This window comes from Electrona antarctica (assembly GCF_951216825.1).
Source record: "Electrona antarctica genome assembly, chromosome: 19".
NCBI lineage: Eukaryota > Metazoa > Chordata > Actinopteri > Myctophiformes > Myctophidae > Electrona > Electrona antarctica.
The window spans coordinates 17,126,259-17,140,903 of NC_136800.1; the positions used below are offsets into that span (position 1 = coordinate 17,126,259).

Sequence of the window (14,645 nt, forward strand, 5' to 3'; positions counted from 1 at the left end):
CTATTATTATACAGTGTGTTCTATAGTACATTTCAACCCAGATTGGGAAACCTGCCTCTTCAAATGAGGGGTGGAACAGTTAATCAAACTAATCAATAATCGATTTCATTGAAAAATGATAGACGTGTGATAGACAAAAAGCACAAATAGCTGATCTACATCATGATATTATATATCAGCTTGTTTTATAGCTATTTGTGTGCGACACTTGTAGGGCTTAAGTGGTTAATTTAGTAACAAATCAATTTAGTCGATTATAATAATATAATAAGTGCATTTTTTATGTCGATTTATTGATACAGTAAGCAATGAAGCATATTAAAAAGGTGCTTCTCTAATATTTGATCAATGGAAAACATAATCAATATCATATCGTCAATATTATATCAATATTCATATCGTCTCTGTCAGAATTCAAATTCAAAAGTAGCAGAAACACGCCTCACTTTGCGCAGTGTTTTGAGCTTGTGGATGCTTTTGATGCTTTTGTGTGACTGTGTATCAAGTATGGCAAAGTTAAAAACATGGAGATAAGAGGGATTCTGCCCAACAGCAACGATATACATACAGTAACCATGATGGCCACATACTGACAGACTGTCATCTCCTTAGCAACATGATGGCCACATACTGACAGACTGTCATCTCCTTAGCATCATGGTGCATCAGTAATCATTTCATTGTGGCCGCTTGGCGTTTGGTTTCCACAGCAACTGACCAACCACATCCGGGACACGCTGCCGGCCTTCCGAGCAAAGCTGCAGTCCCAGATGTTATCCCTGGACAAGGAGGCAGAGGAATACCGGGGATACCGTCCCGATGACCCGTCCCGCAAAACCAAGCAGCTGCTGCAGTCAGTAACACACGCACGCACGCACGCACGCACGCACGCACGCACGCACGCACGCACACACACTCACGCATGTTTGCATACGCAGTATGCACACATATAGTCGCATACTCACAACATAAACTTCTTACATTTCATAAATGGACATACATACATACACCTTAGAGTAGTGGTTCCCAAACTTTTTAGGTCGAGACCCAAAAGAGAAATTATACGTTTGCCCGAGACCCAAACTAGTGAAAATAGCAGATCTACAAGCACACAACGTGTCGCCTCATGTCGTGTTGTGAGCTTGTAGATCGGCTATTTTCACTACTTCCTATTACAGTACAGTACAGTACAGTAGAGGGTACAGTAGAGGGACCCCCAAACGGTAACTAACCATGTTCCTGTGGGTCTAGAACTCCCCCCCGGGGACCCCCACACGGAGTTGCACCACTTACTTCACATGGGTGTGATTTTTAATGATACATTTTAAAAGTTATGTCAATTCTTTCACGTTTTTAAAGAAAGAATACCACAACTTTTTTTTTTTTTTTACATTATTTTATTGTATTCTGATCTAATGCCAGACTAAATCTTCCTCTAAAACGTGCAGTTTTTTATATTTCCAGGATGGTGCAGCAGTTCTCCGTGGACTTTGAGAAGAGGATCGAGGGTTCAGGAGACCAGGTGGACACGGTGGAGCTGTCCGGTGGAGCCAAAATCAACCGCATCTTTCATGAGCGTTTCCCCTTCGAGCTGGTCAAGGTGATCTGCCCTCAAAATGTCCAACTGCCAGGCAGCCCATAGCGTCTTGTCTGTCTGTCTGTCTGTCTGTCGGTCTGCTGTGTCTCTTCTCTCTTATTCGACCACCGCTGTCTGCCCCTCACACGGCCTACTTATTCTAGTCTAGTCTTTGTTCACTTGTGTTTTCCCCCAAAGATTCATTCCTTCTGTTCCTGCATGTAATGGAATGCTATCTATCTATCTATCTATCTATCTATCTATCTATCTATCTATCTATCTATCTATCTATCTATCTATCTATCTATCTATCTATCTATCTATCTATCTATCTATCTATCTATCTATCTATCTATCTATCTATCTATCTATCTATCTATCTAAAAACCAGGTGCTTACGTTGCCTACACAACAACACAGTCAGGCACCTGTTGTCTTTTTCTAACTTTAACGTCTTGTCCTCTCAGATGGAGTGCGACGAGAAGGAGATGCGTCGTGAGATCAGCTACGCCATCAAGAACATCCACGGTATCAGGTGGGCATTCGTTCACCTCCACCTGCCCGCTGCAGACCTGCCCATTCATTATTCATCTCTATGTCCACCATTTTGTTTTCTTTCCAGACCTGTGCTCAAAGTACTCACATTTTAACTTAAGTAAAAGTATCCATACTGCAATGTAGAAATACTCTGTTAAGTAAAAGTCCGGAATTCAATATTTACAATACAAAAGTATTGGTATCATGTGATCTACAAGCTCACATTGCGGCACATCGTGACACATTATCTGTGAGCTTGTAGATTGGCTATTCAAATGGCCAAAATGTATATAGGGCGGTTGAATGTTTTGTAATAATAATCAAAATCTACAAAGTAACTCAAGTTTTCAAATAATTGTAGTGCAGTAAAAGTATAATCTGAGTAGTTATTACTTACTTAGTACTTATTATGTCCCCCTTTTCACACAACTCCCACCTCTCCCTCCCTGTGTTCAGTATGTTTTCACCTCTCCTTCCCTGTGTTCAGTATGTTTTCACCTCTCCTTCCCTGTGTTCAGTATGTTTTCACCTCTCCTTCCCTGTGTTCAGTATGTTTTCACCTCTCCCTCCCTGTGTTCAGTATGTTTTCACACAACTCCCACCTCTCCTTCCCTGTGTTCAGTATGTTTTCACACAACTCCCACCTCTCCTTCCCTGTGTTCAGTATGTTTTCACACAACTCCCACCTCTCCTTCCCTGTGTTCAGTACGTTTTCACACAACTCCCACCTCTCCTTCCCTGTGTTCAGTATGTTTTCACACAACTCCCACCTCTCCTTCCCTGTGTTCAGTATGTTTTCACACAACTCCCACCTCTCCTTCCCTGTGTTCAGTATGTTTTCACACAACTCCCACCTCTCCTTCCCTGTGTTCAGTATGTTTTCACACAACTCCCACCTCTCCTTCCCTGTGTTCAGTATGTTTTCACACAACTCCCACCTCTCCCTCCCTGTGTTCAGTATGTTTTCACACAACTCCCACCTCTCCCTCCCTGTGTTCAGTATGTTTTCACACAACTCCCACCTCTCCCTCCCTGTGTTCAGTATGTTTTCACACAACTCCCACCTCTCCTTCCCTGTGTTCAGTATGTTTTCACACAACTCCCACCTCTCCTTCCCTGTGTTCAGTATGTTTTCACACAACTCCCACCTCTCCCTCCCTGTGTTCAGTATGTTTTCACACAACTCCCACCTCTCCCTCCCTGTGTTCAGTATGTTTTCACACAACTCCCACCTCTCCCTCCCTGTGTTCAGTATGTTTTCAACTCTGGTGAAAGCAACAGTAAAGACATTTAATGGACATTTTTCCACAAATAGCCCTTTTAATAGCAATAAGAAATACAGATACAAAATACTGTAAGGAACAATGAACCAGACAGACAGACAGACAGACAGACAGACAGACAGACAGACAGACAGACAGACAGACAGACAGACAGACAGACAGACAGACAGACAGACAGAGAGTCACATGCGAAGCATAGAATGTGCGGCATAAACGGCCATGGCATGAAATTACATTTGGCTAGCCAGCATGGTCATCTAAGGTCATCATTTCATGCAAGCTCGTAGTGTGCGGCTTAGATGGCCACGGGCAGGGGATGCCATTAAAGGTGGCGGCATGATCATCTAAGGTCATCACTTCACGCAAGCGTGGAGTGTGCGGCGTATGTGGCCAAGGGCACGAATGGCATCGGGGGTGCCGGTGTGATCATCTAAGGTCAACACCACACGCAAGCGTGTAGTGTGCGGTTTAGATGGTCAAGAGCATGGGGCGTGGATGGCAGAGTAATTAAGGGTGTTCAGGGGGATGTGGACCCAGATACCCAGATACCCAGAAAACCCCTCTGGAACCTGCAGAGAAGATAGAGGTAGAAGAGAAGAGGGAGGGAGGAAGGGTTACTGAAAACTATGCACACCGCCATTTTTTAAACTTGCGTTTAAATACCCCCAGTGGTTGGTGTGGTAGGAGTGGTCAGCCTGGTTAAAGGTAGGTGAGTGGTTGGCACGGGTGACACAGGGTGGAGTTGATAGTGGCCGGTGAGTTGTGTCTGGTTGTCTTCTGCTTGGTCGAACCTCAGTTGTTCCAACTCCATATAAAGCCCTGAGGGCTTGTCTCCATTGTGTGGTCCTACAGTATATGTATTCAATTCATCAAGACATATAAAGACATACAATACTATACAAGAAATTGTCAATACTAGGAGCAGTAAAAGACAAGCAGAGTAGAGAGATACAACTAACAACTATCTGGGAACCCATCGGCAAAAAAAGTGGAAAAACAGCGCCCTCTGCTGTTTGTTTCCTTTGAATTTGCCTCTGGGGACAGCGCCCAATAGAATGTGGATAATAAGATGTTGGCCCGTTTGGTCCGCCCTCAGCCCTACTCTTCCTGTGGGACGCCTATGTTTTCATTCACACTAACAACAATGTATACACGTTCTGAATGCCCCTGCCGACAGATTCAGTAGTGCAGCTCGGAATCTGTTCTTGAGATATTACAACTAACATAACAGTAAAAATGTACGGTAATAAGGAGTTCAAGTCTGACCTATAGCCATCTGCACTTGGATTGACTGGGTTTGCCTCGCTCTCTCCCTCTCTCGCTCTCTCCCCCTCTCCCTCTGTGATACCTCTGTCTTCTCCTCTGCTGCCTACAGGACTGGTCTGTTCACCCCTGACATGGCCTTTGAGGCCATTGTGAAGAAGCAGATTGTGAAGCTAAAGGAGCCGTGCGTTAAGTGTGTGGACATGGTCATCCAAGAGCTGATCAACACTGTGCGACAGTGCTCCGAAAAGGTAAATTAATACCCCCAAAGCTGACCATGTCCACACAGCGGACATTTTGCCTTCATAGTATGGTGGCACGCTGTTGACAGTATAGCCTAAGTGGAAGCCTAAAGCCTACTTACTGTATATTGTATACAGTACACCATAGTACGCCATGTCGCTTCCTGACAAGAACTGATTGACAAGCTAAGACAGGCAAAATAGACACTTGAATTAAGCATACAGGGAAGGGGGAGAAGGATGACAAAAGGATGAAAGTTGTATAGCTTTGAACTGAATTCATGCAATGAATTGTCTCACGCTTGGCCTGTGTCCTACTCCTATAGCTGGACATCTTCCCAATGCTGCGCGAGGAGACCGAGAAAATCGTCACCTCCCACATACGAGACAGAGAGAGTCGCGCCAAAGATCAGGTAACACTCCCCCGCCACACACACACTCTCACCCTGCCCTGCAAGCTGACAATGATAACGCTGTTTACACAATCATGCACAGTGTACACATGGCACACACATAATACACACAGCAACGCACGCATGCACTGATCTCGTTTTTTGTTAGATTCGGTTATAAGTCAAACAACACAGACAGAATTCTTAATCACAGAATTCTTAAAAAAGACTAGATAGAATATCCATGACAGAGAGCGGTATAAAACGTGCTTCATATCCGTGTGTTGTCCACAGGTTCTCCTGCTGATCGACGTGCAGCTTTCCTACATCAACACTAACCACGAGGACTTCATTGGCTTTGCTAAGTAAATGTCTGCATAGTCCATCCATTACACACTTACTCCACCATAATGTATGTTTAATGCAGTCGCGGGTGGGAGCAGAGAAAAGAGACAATTAATCATATGAGTGCAATTGAAAGACCTGATTTATACTTAGTTGTTGCAAGCCCTCATCGGAAAGAGCCGAGCTTTTTTCCCCCCTGTGCACCAAAAGAACTTTGATTCTAGAATTGGTTCCGTTCTAGATTCTTGGAACCTTGGTACTTTCACGGAACCGGCGGCCATTTTCTGGTTCCAGTTTCAAACTAACTTTAAGGGTTCTGAACCAATTAATTTTCAGTGGAAATATTAGACAGAAAAAAAAGAACTGAACCGGTTCAACCCTGGTGGAAAAGGGGCCAACGTGTCACATTGCAACATGACCACAAACATGTCTGAATCAGGCATATCATGAGGCTAATGCAAGCCACATTGTTTGATTGGACTGGACGAGACTGCAATATTGAATCAGAGTTGTGGTTGGACTTACTTTAGCCAGAACACCTTGATAGCAGGACATGTGATGTGGCACTGATGACAGTTATCTTTATTCCTGCTTGTCCCTGTTTTGCGTTTCAGTGCACAGCAGCAGAACAGCCGAAAAAGCCAGAGCCAGGCCTCTGGAGCGGGATCTGCAAGTCAGGTGAGCGTTCGCTGTTCGCTGTGTCTGTGTGTTTGTCTCGCTTGTCGCAGACAGAGATGGCAGAGTGCAAGGTGAAGGGAGTTGGTTGTGTAGCGTGGGCCCACGCGACGCGCAGACATTTTGCTGCCCATTATCTTTGTCTTGCATCCTAGTAAATGCCTTGTATGGAACAAACTGTAGCTTATCGATGTCGGGCAGAAACCTTGTATCTACTTTTTTTTTTTTATCAATGGTCTACTTCGCAAGCTTGTTGATATGAAATATCTAACTATTTTTTATTTAAGATGTATTGGTTTTTATTTTTATTTTATGCCTTTATTGATAGGACTTAGACTGACAGGACATCGGGAGAGAGATGTATGGAATGCATCCTATTTTTTACAATTCCAGGAAAGTTTTGGACATACAAGGTTTCCACCTGACAGCGACGTTGTGCAGCATCTTATTTGTACTTCTACAAACTGAGCTTGTAGAAGTGTTTTCAGATAGCCACGCAGGGCTTGTGTTTGTGGTCAACTTCACGTTGTTCTGTTGCAACCTTTTTTTTGTGTTGAACTGGGATGACTTTTATTTGGGCGCTGTTTTAATATCAAACCCGTTTCTTTATACCACCGTTTGTCATTTTTCTTTTAAGTTGAGACGTCTCCCTTTGCTTAAACCCCCCTCCTGTGTCACAAAGGTGCCTCTTTGCATCTCATCTCCGTCCCTTAGTGAGAATATCTGTTGGTGAGTATCAGTCACTGTGGGGAATAGAGTGTGCCGTGTTGGACTCTGCCTGCAGTAACACTTCTGTCCATTGTGTGGTGCTCTTTTGCACTCTTCGCCCCCATACCCCCCCCCCCCCCCCCCCCCCCATGAATGTACCTTTTGTATGTGTTTTCTGGTCACCATCAGACAGGAGTCGAAGGCAAAGCGAGTGCAACCGTAATTTGTACGCCAACCCTTTCAAGATTGGCATTTTTCATCCGCCCGGGTCTCTCTGTGCAGGCCGACACTGTTCAGCAACACTATTTACCACTGGATGGTGTTGTGTCAGAGAGGGTGCCTTGTAATTTTCTCGTGCCCCCAGCAGGTATCTTAATCCCCCACTTCCTTCCTGTTGTAGGCTTCCTCGCCGCCCGCTTCAGGCCTGATTGTAAGAGTTTGCTGTTTACTGTCTAACACTCTCCAAACTCCCTGAGACCACAAGAGGTTGCCTGCAAGATTTACATATATTATACACTATATGTACACTGTACATTAGACATTGAGTAAACTTATTTTTTAGCTACTATAGATCTAAATCTATATAGGCCTATAGATATATGAGTGTTAATTTAGCTCCAAAGTATACACTTGAGGGATTTGACTGTGTAATATTGCAAATCAGATGTGGCTTTATTACCCTACTGCCTTAGGTCAGTGGTTCTCAAAGTGTGGTCCGGGGACCCCAGAAGCTCATAACGCGTCTCAACTCGACACGTTGCGACAAGCATTTCCTTTTAAAAACACAAATCTTGTATGGGTGTCCCTGGCACAAAAGTTTTTTTCAGAGCGGGGATTTGTAGCCATATTGATTTGGGTGTCCTTGACATTATTGGCTTCATAATATTGCCCTCTGCAGGCTAGACTATAGATGGACTAGAAGGATTTGTCAATGACTGTCTGTGGGTAACCTCCTAAGTGAGTCTCAGGCCACAACGGACTGACATGAAGCTAACCTTATAATCACCCAGCACTGTACCCACTGCCTTGTCTACTGTGTGTGTGTGTGTGTGTGTGTGTGTGTGTGTGTGTGTGTGTGTGTGTGTGTGTGTGTGTGTGTGTGTGTGTGTGTGTGTGTGTGTGTGTGTGTGTGTGTGTGTGTGTGTGTGTGTGTGTGTGTGTGGGGAGGGGTTTGTAGGATTAATGGCTCTAACCGTACAGTAGATACACTCACTACGTAATATGCTTATGTCCTGTGTGTGTGGTGTGTGTGTGTGTACGCGTGTGTGTGTGCGTGCGCACTTAACACAATGGCCACTTGAACAGCTTAACACGGGCCTTACTTGTCTGTGGCTTTGTGATCCACACAGTGCCTTGAGTATGGATGCACTGAAACACTGTTCCTCTCAATGTAGGGCCCAGGGGCCAGTGGTCCAAATGGACACTTACTGTACATCTGGGTCTCTGTGCTGCATTAACACTGTGCCTCTGTGCACTGTGTTGTCAAAGGGTCACTGTTTACAGGTCAGATTGGGCTCCCAGAGATACAAGATTTTATCAAATGGGGGTTCCATGGCCTAATGCATATAACCGTCTCTGTCGGGTGGAAACCTCATATGTCCAAAACTGTTCAAATTCAAAAATAGCAAAAATAGTTAATTTACAAAAAACACACAAAGTTAGAAGATGGAGATGTGAGGTTTCTGCCCGATAGCAACGGTATCTAACGGGGGTAACCCCAATCTGCACTGTCACATCCCCAGTGCTTTATTTAACGGGGGTAACCCCAATCTGCACTGTCACATCCCCAGTGCTTTATCTAACGGGGGTAACCCCAATCTGCACTGTCACATCCCCAGTGCTTTATTTAACGGGGGTAACCCCAATCTGCACTGTCACATCCCCAGTGCTTTATCTAACGGGGGTAACCCCAATCTGCACTGTCACATCCCCAGTGCTTTATCTAACGGGGGTAACCCCAATCTGCACTGTCACATCCCCAGTGCTTTATCTAACGGGGGTAACCCCAATCTGCACTGTCACATCCCCAGTGCTTTATCTAACGGGGGTAACCCCAATCTGCACTGTCACATCCCCAGTGCTTTATCTAACGGGGGTAACCCCAATCTGCACTGTCACATCCCCAGTGCTTTATTTAACGGTATCTAACGGGGGTAACCCCAATCTGCACTGTCAACGGTATCTAACGGGGGTAACCCCAATCTGCACTGTCAAATCCCCAGTGCTTTATTTAACGGGGGTAACCCCAATCTGCACTGTCACATCCCCAGTGCTTTATCTAACGGGGGTAACCCCAATCTGCACTGTCAAATCCCCAGTGCTTTATTTAACGGGGGTAACCCCAATCTGCACTGTCAAATCCCCAGTGCTTTATTTAACGGGGGTAACCCCAATCTGCACTGTCAAATCCCCAGTGCTTTATCTAACGGGGGTAACCCCAATCTGCACTGTCAAATCCCCAGTGCTTTATTTAACGGGGGTAACCCCAATCTGCACTGTCAAATCCCCAGTGCTTTATCTAACGGGGGTAACCCCAATCTGCACTGTCAAATCCCCAGTGCTTTATCTAACGGGGGTAACCCCAATCTGCACTGTCAAATCCCCAGGTATCTAACGGGGGTAACCCCAATCTGCACTGTCAAATCCCCAGGGCTTTATTTAACGCTGACTATGTGCAAATGGAACCAAATGAACCCTCCTCAGTACAGTTCCATACTTGTATACACTCAGACTTACAGACCCGTGAGGGTCTAGTTGGAACCCCCGGTGGTCCCTGAACCCGATGTTGAGCAACCTGCGCACTGAAACACAGTCTCCCCTTTTTACACCTGGCATTAATAATATGCCCCCCTCCCACCGATGGGTGGTCCGATTGAAATCAGACACCGCTAATGTAGGGTGTAATACACCCAGGATACACAGAGGACGCACAAAACGACCAGCATTTAGACCACATTAGTAAGAATGTGTGAACGCAAATGCGTCTCAAGTCCGCAACGACTGCAAATGCAATTAAATAAACATATAAGTAATGGGTGCACGCATGTACAATCAGGTTGGGTCGCGTTGTTAATATTAATGGTACCCTTTATAGGAAAAATAAAAGAGATGACAGTGCGCTTAAAACGTTTCTGTCTCGGCGAAAATCTTTGGTCTGAACTATATGCATCTATTGTAAGGAACTGACGTGACGTGACGTGACGTGACGTGACGTGCGTGCGTGCGTGCGTGCGTGCGTGCGTGCGACCGTGCGACCGTGCGTGCGTGCGTGCGAAAAGGAAATCTAATTTCAGTGTGTGTATACTGTACGCTGGGAAAGCGTATTAATGGCAGGTGTAAATAATCCGATAATAGTCAGATGTTTTACATTACATTCCAGTTCCAGGATGCATGTCTATGCCGGGTGTAAACAGGTGTAAACAGGTGTAAACAGGTGTAAACAGAGCCACAGTCACAACGTTGGGTCTGGATGATTCACCAACATACACATACCTACACACTTAACCTTTGACCCTCTGACACACTCATCCATTGCATTTCAGTGCATCTAGGGGTGCAACAGTTAATCCAACTAATCTATTTAATTGATCATTTTAAATAAATTCGATAATCGTCAGTTTAATATAATAATCAATGAATTATCAATCCCTATTTTGGGCATGTCATTGTAAAAATATTACAAAAGATATCACTGGGCCGGCTATTTTAACATTTTAATACGTTTGGAAAACGAACTATAACATAACACATAAATTGATAATGAATTTATTGACAAATGTATAAAGTAAAATGCGCTTCTTGACGATTCAAAAAAGTAAATGGATAAATGGATAGTTGCAGCCCTAAATGCATCAGTGTATTGTACAGTTTCACTGGCAGTGGTGGAAAGTAAACTAAGTACATTTACTCAAGTACTGTACTTAAGTAACATTTTGAGGTACTTTACTGGGATTATTTCCAATTTCCAATTATTTTACTTCTACACCACTACATCTCGAATCCAAATATTGTACTTTTACTCCACTACAATTATTTGAAAACATACATTAACCACTGTCCATTTGAAAATAGCTGATCTACAAGCTCGCACTGTGAGCTTGTAGATCTGCTATTTTCAAAAGATGTTTATACATTTGAAAACTTGAAACGGGACATTCTGCATAATGAGTACTTTTTTACTTTTGGTACTTTAAGTACATTTTGATGCCAATACTTTTGTACTTTTTACTCAAGTACATTTTGAAAAGTACAACAGTCAGAGTATTCATACATTGCAGTATCGATACTTTTACTTAAGTAATACATTGTGGGGTATACCTTTTCCACCACTGTTCACTGGGACCAGTCTCGTGCGGTCATGCGGTTATGGACGTCACTGAATGGCCCTGGTGGAACTATAAGTCATCAACAGAATGACCACTTCCTGGTGTCACTGAACCTCCTCCGTCCGTACACACCACACACAGTTCCCTCTCTTATCAGACACTGTCGCGCGTCACCGCTGACCCCTGACCTCTCACCCCCTTCCGTCCAGCAGGTTATCCGCAAGGGTTGGCTGACCATCAACAATATCAGCATCATCAAGGGCGGAGCCAAGGAGTACTGGTTCGTTCTGACGGCCGAGAGCCTGTCCTGGTTCAAGGATGACGAGGTAAGGGAGTCCGTCTTCTATGCCTGTTGTCTAAAGGCACTGCTTTTCAACCTTTTTCATATCAAGGTCCCAAAGGACCCAAAAGTAATAACAATTCTTCTACTGTACATTCTCTAAATTAAGTAGACTAATGCAGGTGTTTAACAATAATTGAAATCTTGAGAGAGTAACGGGTCCATTTGGTTTCATTTTACATTCTCAATAGAAGGGCCCATTTGGTTACCAACTCTCCGTCATTTAGCTGGGGACCACCTGGAACCCCCTCAAGGACCACTGGTGGTCCTATGGCTTTTTAGCTATTTTCATGGGTCCCTTCATTTTTTGTTTCCTACATTCTGTTTTTAATTATTGTCTCCACCAGACGGAAGGCATGGGGAGAGAGTATGTTTTGTCCATGTGTCCATCCGTGTGTGTGTCTGTCCGTCCGTTACCAGCTAATCTCCGGCACCGTTAACCCGTACGATGCCAAACTTTGCACACACACTCCCTGGATGCCAACGATGAACCCCTGCCCCAAAATTTCCAGAACGGCCTGTTATTGTTACTATTCCAGAACATTTTCAAAAATGCAAACTTTTTCATTAATTAAAAAGAAAATTCAATGATTTTGTTCCATTAATTTGATGAATAAATCAATGAAAAAGAAAATCCATAAACTAGAAAACAAATGTTTAAGAAGTAGTGAAAATAGCCAATCTGCAAGCTCACAACGTGGCTTGAAGCAACACGTTGTGAGCTTGTAGATCTGCTATTTTCACGTAGTTTGGGTCCCGGCTGGGGATCAAATTTCTCTTTTGGGTCACGGGCTAAAACGTTTGGGAACCACTGGTCTAAGGCCGTTGTCTTCTCAAAGTAGGTACCGTCGTGGCGCCCTATAGGGGAGAATACTTTGATAATATTTTATCAATATCTCTTCAGTTTAACCACTTGTCTTACTTAGACCCTCTATAGTTTGTAAATCAGACCTCAGTTGCACTGTACTTAGTTGGTGCGTTCCTATTTTTGATCTACATCAAAAATAGCAGATCTGCAAGTTCACAACACACCAGTTGTTGTGAGGGACGGGTCCTTGGCATGGAAACTTTTTTTTTCTTTTTAAACCCTAGCCTAGTCTATATAAGAGTCATTGTACAGTATAAGTCATTGATGAATTATGTTATTGAGACCAACAAATGGTTTCATACACAGGATTTACAAACAGTCTAATTGCAATTGGATCAAGATAAGGTTGTGAATAGCCGAGTAATGGGTTTGGCTTTTCCCCCCCTCTTTGTCTTGTTGAATTCTTTACACCAAAAGCACAGATGTGTGTGTCCACACTAATGTGTCCACACTAATGTGTCCACACTAATGTGTCCACCCTAATGTGTCCACACTAATGTGTCCACCCTAATGTGTCCACACTAATGATTAATCGCTAACAAGGATGTGCACGTGTTATGGGGTCTCCTTGATGCTGTAGGCTACGTGTATCTTAAAGGAGTAGTTCACTCAAAAAATTACTTATATTCTATCAATTACACACACCATGAAGCCTTGATTTATTTTTGTTGTTTTCACATTCCTGAGCCAATTATGACCAGTGGAGTAGACTCGATTGAGTCAATTAAGTCTGACCAGCCATTGTTTTTGGTGAACTACTCCTTTAAGTCAGTGGTTCTCAAAGTGGGGTCCGTGGACCCCCATGGGTCCGTGGTGGGGTTCCAGGGGGGTCCCCAGGGAAATGTACAGTATGATAATCTGGAACCAAATGGAGCCTTAACGGTCTGTAACTCAGAGAGTGTAGAAATGGAACCAAACACTCTTTAACATTGATGACTTTACAGTGTAGACTGGGCTCTCAGAGATTAAAATGGACGTCTGTGGCCTTGTGTTGGATGTGTCTTTGTATCTCCATGCCGCTGGCAATGATTGTTAAAAGGATAAAACAAAATGCCCCAGGGGCTTGTTGTTTCCATTGTGGTCCATGTGCACTGTTGCTTTGTAGCAGCTGGTTCAGGGTCTCTCTAATATAAGTGGTTTCCGTGGCACCCTATGGTGCCGAGACACAAGTCAGGGGTTCCTCAGAATACTTTGATAATATTTGGAATTCCTCAATATCACTTCAGTTTAACCACTTTATACCCTCTATACGCGTACGGACCCGAGTCAAACTGTACTTGGTGCGATCTTTGTCAGCCTACAGTACACCAAGTCCTTGTCACCAAGTCTTCACCAAAAATGGCAGATATACGAGCTTGTAGATCGGCTATTTTTAGAGAATTTGTACTTGAATGTTCCCCCCAGAATAGGAATGCTGGGGGTTAAGTGGTTAAACGCCAAGTATGAAAGTTATTTTCAGTCTGTCCTAATGGAAACACATTTTCTCTCCAGTTTTCCTTGTGACATACTGTATCTTGGGGGGAAAGATTTACATAATTACGTACTGTTAATATGACAAGGGGTGTTATAAAGTAGGCCTAAATTCAAGGGTGCAGTCACAGTGGAAGAAAAAGTAATTTACCAGGGGTGACCTGAGCCGAAGTTTGAGAACCACTGAGCTATAGTGAAGGCAGCATTACAGTGCTTTTTGAAAGAATAGATTGAGCACGGCAGGGCATCCAACATTAATGTTGTTGTTTTTATTGTTGCTGGAGATGGTACAAGTGCAGCAGAGGAGAAAGCTGGCATAGTAATGGACATGACAGTAATAATGGTCTGCCAGGCCAGTGGTTCTCAAAGTGAGTGTGGTCAGTTGAGCCACTTTAACACTATATGCATCTGCCATTTGGAAATAACAGATCTGCAAGCTCACATTGTGTCACGACTCGATGCGCTGTGAGTTTGCAAATTTGCTATTTTCAAAGACATCTTGAAAAAAAAGAAAGTTTGTTTTGAATATTCTCACATAACACAAACTACTACTACGCACTAAACATATTTACATGGGGGTCCTTGGTTTGAGAACCACTGCCTGCAGCCAAGTGTGTTACA

General features: G+C 43.8%; 1 protein-coding gene across 1 annotated transcript in view; it reads left to right on the plus strand.

Moving 5' to 3' along the window:
* dnm3b (dynamin 3b) overlaps nucleotides 1-14,645 on the plus strand; it is a 43,402-nt gene that overhangs the window by 12,743 nt on the left and 16,014 nt on the right. Inside the window, exons 8-14 of the mRNA XM_079488767.1 lie at nucleotides 711-853; nucleotides 1,465-1,600; nucleotides 2,044-2,111; nucleotides 4,772-4,910; nucleotides 5,228-5,314; nucleotides 5,588-5,658; nucleotides 11,504-11,672. Of these exons, the coding sequence (XP_079344893.1) occupies nucleotides 711-853; nucleotides 1,465-1,600; nucleotides 2,044-2,111; nucleotides 4,772-4,910; nucleotides 5,228-5,314; nucleotides 5,588-5,658; nucleotides 11,504-11,672 (813 nt within the window). The remainder of the gene's footprint in view (nucleotides 1-710; nucleotides 854-1,464; nucleotides 1,601-2,043; nucleotides 2,112-4,771; nucleotides 4,911-5,227; nucleotides 5,315-5,587; nucleotides 5,659-11,503; nucleotides 11,673-14,645) is intronic.